General features: G+C 38.6%; 1 protein-coding gene across 3 annotated transcripts in view; it reads right to left on the reverse strand.

Moving 5' to 3' along the window:
• The window catches only part of LOC107136770 (mitochondria localized glutamic acid rich protein), a 15952-nt gene that overhangs the window by 8501 nt on the left and 1299 nt on the right, over window positions 1-6152 (reverse strand). For all 3 annotated transcript variants that reach the window (XM_048812081.1, XM_015479048.2, XM_048812082.1), the window contains one exon: window positions 991-1094. In XM_048812081.1, the coding sequence (XP_048668038.1) occupies window positions 991-1094 (104 nt within the window). The remainder of the gene's footprint in view (window positions 1-990; window positions 1095-6152) is intronic.

A 6152-nucleotide genomic window follows, 5' to 3' on the forward strand; every position in this document is an offset into this window, starting at 1 on the left:
TTTTTTTTTTTTTTTTTTTTTTTTTTTTTTTTTTTTGGTGCTGGGGATGGAACCCAGGGCTTTATACATACTAGGCAAGTGTTCTGTCATTGAGCTATACCCACAACTCCTTGCTCATTTTTCTATAAATCTAATAAATAAAAGTCTATTATTTTTAAAGTTAGTTGGACTGGAGGAGTAACTAGTGGGAGAAAGCTTTAGTTAACATGGTGAGGCCCTGGATCCATCCTCAGCACTACTAAAAAATAAGTAAAAATTAAATTAAAAAAATAAAATGAGTATATCTTCAAAACATTTTTTTTTGGTACTAAGGATTTAACCCAGGGGCACTTTACTCCTGAGTGACATCTCTAGCCCTTTTTATTTTTATTTTGAGACAGGGTCTTACTAAATTGTTGAGAGCCTAGCTAAGTTGCTGAGGCTGCCCTTGAATTTGCCATCCTCCTGTTTTCAGCCTCCCAAGTTGCTAGGATTACAAGTGTTGGCCACTGCCCCGGCCCAAAACAATTCTTGTTAAACAGGAATAATAGTATCTATTATTAATAATAGTATCTAGTATCTATAATTGAAGCTATTAAAGGATTTATGAGTTTGGCAAATGATAAATACTCAATTGTCAACTATTATTATTAGCATTTATAATAACACTGTTTTTAATCCCAGGTGTACCAATAGGCTCGATGAAATTAGTGACCCTGCCCCAAAATAAAAAAATTAAAAGGGCTGGGGATGTTGCTCAATTCTACAGCACCCCTGGGTTCAACCCCCAGTAATATAAAAAAAAAATGATAATAATTTAGTTAATACATTTTTATGGAAATTTTATATTTATAATGACTATAGAGTATTTTTCAAATGTGTATGCTTAATGACATTTAAACCTATTTCTCTGTTGTATATTTAATATCGAATGTCCTGATTGCAACATTGCTTTGAGCTTTACAAGTTGTAAAATATATGAATTTCTGAACACTACAGTTAAACACTTACATAATAGCCACCAGCACTGACTGTGACACCTACAACCAGATAATAAATCATACTGGATCCAGATGTTCCAGGGAATTTGTTAGATGACATCCAGCGAAGAGATGCTAGGAAAATAAGTTTAAACACAGTGAGCATCGCCATTTAAGCACAACTATGTAAAATAATTTCATCTTTTAAAGATGTTTCTCCTCAGTGAACCTAGAATCTATTAGCAGCAAATGATTTTAGCTTAAGGGAATACGGTATCACAAGGCAGGTAATAATTCCACTTGACATTTTCCCAATCTAATTTGATAAGTACTTGTGAAGCCTGTCATCTTGATGTTAAGCATCATGCTTTTCTTGGAAGGGATGCAGGTGTGGGTAAGGAGAAGTGACAGGAGTACTAAATAATCTTAACAGCAAAATGACAAGCATATTAGCAAAGAAATCCATTTACTGTACACATTCAACTATAGGGGAAAGGAAGAGAGAGTGGAAATGATTATTTTTCAAAAAAGTAAACGTATTCATACCTAAAACTTCATAAAATTCAATTCAATTCAATTTATGTATATTAAATAAAACATTAATTTAAAAATCCAAGCTGGGCACGGTGGTAATCCCTGTGGCTTGGGAGACTAAGGCAGGCAGGAGGATCACAAGTTAAAGCCAGCCTCGGCAAAAGCGAGGTGCTAAGCAACCCAGTGAGAACCTGTCTTTAAATAAATAAAATACAAAATAAGGCTGGGGATGTGGCTCAGTGGTCAAGTGCCCCTGAGTTCAATCCCAGTACTGCCCCCCCCATAAGTAAAAATCCAACATTTTTTATAAATCTATAATAGAAATGTGGATACAGAAAGAAATCTGGATTTTTCTAATACCACAGAAAGCAAAGAGAGCCAGCTGGGTGCGGTAGTACACACCTGTAAGCCCAGCAGCTTGGGAGGCTGAGGCAGGAAGATCATAAGTTCAAGGCCAGCCTTAGTGACTTAGTGAGGCCCTAAGCAACTCAGGGAGACCCTGTTTTCTAAATAAAATATAAAAAGGCTGGGGATGTGGCTCAGTGGTTGAGCATCCATGGGTTAAAAAAACAAAACAAAACAAAAAAGCTTTTTGCTTGTTTGTTTGGTTTTAGTTGTAGAGGGACACAATACCTTTATTTTATGTATTATTTTTATGTGGTGCTATTGATAGAACCCAGTGCTTCACAGGTACGAGGCAAGTTCTCCACCACTGAGCTAAAGCCCCAACCCAGATAAAAGCTTTTCTTAAGCCAAATGTTGCAATAAGATCATATCTGAAATAGAAGTGAAATTCTGTAAAACTAATAATTTTTTTTTGGGGGGGGGGGGAATACTGGAGATTGAACCCAGGGGCACTCAACCACTGAGCCACATCCCCAGTCCTATTTTTTTTCCAGTACTATTTTTTTTAAATTTACTTATTTATTCTAATTTGTTATACATGACAGCAGAATGCATTTCAATTCAAAATACACACAGGGCACAATTTTTCATGTCTCTTGTTGTACACAAGGTAGAGTCATAACATTCATGTCTTCATACATGTACTTAGGGTAATGATGTCCATTACTTTTTTTTTTTTTTTTTTGATGTCCATTCATTCCCCCTTCCTTCCCCTCCCTCCCCTTTGCCATATCTAAAGTTCCTCCATTCCTCCCATGCTTCCCCCCACCCCTATTATGGATCAGCATCCACATATTAGAGAAGACATTTGGCCTTTGGTTTTTGGGGGACTGGCTTACTTCACTTAGCATGATATTCTCCAACTCCATTAATTTACCTGCAAATGCTATGATTTTATTCTCTTTTACCCGCCCTAGTTTGTATTTTATTTAGAGACAGGGTCTTACTGAGTTGCTTAGCACTTTGCCCGTTGCTGAGGCTGGCTTTGAACTCGCAATCCTCCTGTCTCAGCCTCCCCAGCCGCTGGGATTACAGGCGTGTGCCACTGCGCCAGGCCTATTTTTATATTTAAAATTTAATTTTGGGGCTGGAGTTGTAGGTCAGTGGTGGAGCATGTGTGAGGCACTGGGTTTGATCCTCAGTACCATATACAAATAAATCAATAAAACGCAGGTATTTTGTCCATCTACAATTTAAAAATGTTTTTTAAAAATATTTATTTTTTAGTGCTAGAATTTGTATATGCACTAATGGTCTGGAATTGAAAGTTTTTCAGTGGACTTAAAGCTGGAAGGAGCTTAAACTTCATGTAGCTCAAATTCTTTATTTTAAAGGTGAAGAGATAGAGACGTTTCTGTATTCATTCAACAAATACACTTGAGCACTTTGGAATTCTTAGGAATTGTCAGAAGCATCAAGGGCACAACTATGAACAGAGTAGCTCAGAGTCTAGAAGGAGGGGACACTTGTACAGACAAATAACTGCAGACAAATAATTGCGATAGAGTAGGACTAAAGTTGCTATAGATGTTAAGCAGATGAAAATGCTAAGAAAACTGAGCTAGCGGGCTCAAGGTAGCTGTTACAATTGAAGAGACACCACCTGAGTTTTGAAGTGGGCCTTCCTCTGATAAATAAAAGGAGACATGGGGAGGCAGGAGGCATAACACAGCAAAGCAAGAGATTGGGCAACTGGGAAAGTGCAAAATAATTTGAGGTGGCCTAATGGAGAGTGCTGGGGCGCAGGGACCAAGAGAGACCAAATTGTACAGGGCAGACCTTAAGACATCTCTACTGGTTATAAGCTTCACAGTAGCAAAATCACAATGACTTCCTGTTTGTGTTCTTTGTTTGGATTTAAATGACCATCTTGGGTCATGTGTGGTGGCAAAGGCCTGTATTCCCAGCAACTCACAAGTTCAAGGCTAACTTTAGCTACTTATGGAGACCCTGTCTCAAAATAAAAAAAAATAAAAAGGGCTGGAGATATAGCTCAGTGGTTAAGCACCCCTACGTTCAATCCCCAGCATCAAAAAAAAAAAAAAAAAAGACCATATTGGAGAAAAACATTTCCATATAATTCCATATAAATGTGCCCAAGGGACTAATAAAAAGATTATGGCTTTGGCTTGTGCTAGATTGTTGTTGGCTTGAAAATATATCTGTGAGCTGGCAAGTGAAGTGTTTTGTAGTCCCATCCGCTGAGGAGGTTGAGGCAGGAGGATTGCTCGAGTTTAGGAATTTGGGGCTAGCCTGAACAATGAAAAGAATCCCATATGTCTCTGTTCAGACTCAGGGCTCTGTGCATGCTAGGCAAATGCTCTACCATTGAGTTATACCCCTAGGACTCAAAAAGATTTCTTTATTTTTAATAATGTGTTAATTTTTTTTTATTTTTGGTATTGGGGATTGAATCCAGGACCTCATGAATTCTAAACAAGTGCTCTACCACTGAGCTACATCTCTAGCTTAAAAATATTTTTTTTTAAATAGAAAGACATAAAGAAAATTATCAGGGGTTTAAGAAGACAAATACTTGAAAACTTATTTGAAATAGCAAAGAAATGGGAAATATTCAATAGGAATTAATCAGACAAGTTTTAGTACCTTCATAAAATGTGAAACAAATAATCTATAACTTTTGCAGAAGAATATTTACTTCCAGCAGAAAATGTTTACAACATATTAAATGAACATTCATAGCAAAATACTATGTATGAAACTATCCAGATTTGTTTCCAGGAAAAATACACAGGGGGAAAAAAGATCTGGAAAACTCTATGAAAAATAGATAATAATGTTCCCTGAGTGGTAAGATTATAGATGACTTAGTTTAGATTTTGCCTTTCTGGTCTTTCCCCAATGAACTATTATAAATCTAAATGATTTATTCATGAAGAAGTTATATTTTTAAAGGCAAAAAGAAGAGAAAAAATTTAATGAGACAGTTAAAATTTCTTTCATTTTTAAAAAATCAAAGTAGAAAGTACCAATAAAAGGCTAATTAATGTCCATAACCGAAGACAAATAGGTTTCCACCCATGATAGTTCTTAAAACACAAATCAGTACTAAGAAAATAGTAATTAGATGAGATAAAGACTCTTACTACCAATATGGCTAACTATATATTTGGAATTTTCAATTACTTCTATTTTGCCCCATTTTGGAAAGAAAGTCACTCTGAATTCGACCAGCTACCAAAAAACCGGTGTGTGTGTTTGTGAGGTTTGGTTGGGAAAACCTGAAAGGCCACGGTCAAGGTCGGGAGGGCGGTGCTCATTTTTCTCCTCACTTCCCCATCAAAACAGCCCGTTATCTTCAGAAGTGTAAAATAAGGGTATTGTGCCCCATTTCACCAATGGGAGAAAATAGCTCGTAGTAGGTATAATGATCAGCGAAGCTTGTGGGGCATCTTCCCCGCACTTGCATTTTAAAAGAAAAATAAAGCTAGTTGGGTAGACCTTCTTCCTCCTTCTCTCCTCCACCAACACACGCCTAATTTAAGCCGAAAAACAAAAACAAGACAACAGAAAAACGCAAAAACAAAAAACAAAACAACAACAACAACAAACCGGCCGCATGGAATTTTCCGCAGACTCTTTCTGCCTCGAATCCACACTCCGGGCTAAAGCCGCCCCGGGAGCTTCGGGAGGAGGGTAAGTGAAGAAAGAATCCAGACCTTTCCATGAGATTGTCTAACCCCCGTCCCTCAATCAGCGACGGGGAAGGTGCCTGCGGACCAGGAAAGGGCGGCGGGGGTCGGACTGCAAATCTTGTCCCAGAGCCCCGGGCAGCCAGGGTGAAAAGAAGATTCTTGCTTGCTCACTAGTCAAGCACCTACTATGTTCCAGGCTCTGTAGGGGGGTGGGGTACCAGGGACGGAACCCAGGGGCACTTTACCACTCAGCTACATCCCCAGCCCTTTTTGTTTTTATTTTGAGGCAGAGTCTGCCAAAGTTGCTCAGGGCCTCGCTAAATTGCTGAGGCTGGCTGTGAACTTGCCACCCCCTGCTTCAGTTTTCTGCGTCTCTGGGATGATGGGCGTGTGCCGCTACGTCCGGTTTATGTCAATAATTATTTAATCAACTTCCACCTTGCAACCTCCCCTTTAGAATCGCATGCTTTTCTCACGCATCCCTAAAGCCAAAGATGAAAAATATCTGAACCCCAGAGCCAAACAGTTGGATAGCCGCAGGCTTATCTGCAACCTAGTTTAGGAAAGCGACCGAAGCGCTCTTCCTCTGGGGGGGGGG

This window comes from Marmota marmota, unplaced genomic scaffold (genome assembly GCF_001458135.2).
Source record: "Marmota marmota marmota unplaced genomic scaffold, marMar, whole genome shotgun sequence".
NCBI lineage: Eukaryota > Metazoa > Chordata > Mammalia > Rodentia > Sciuridae > Marmota > Marmota marmota.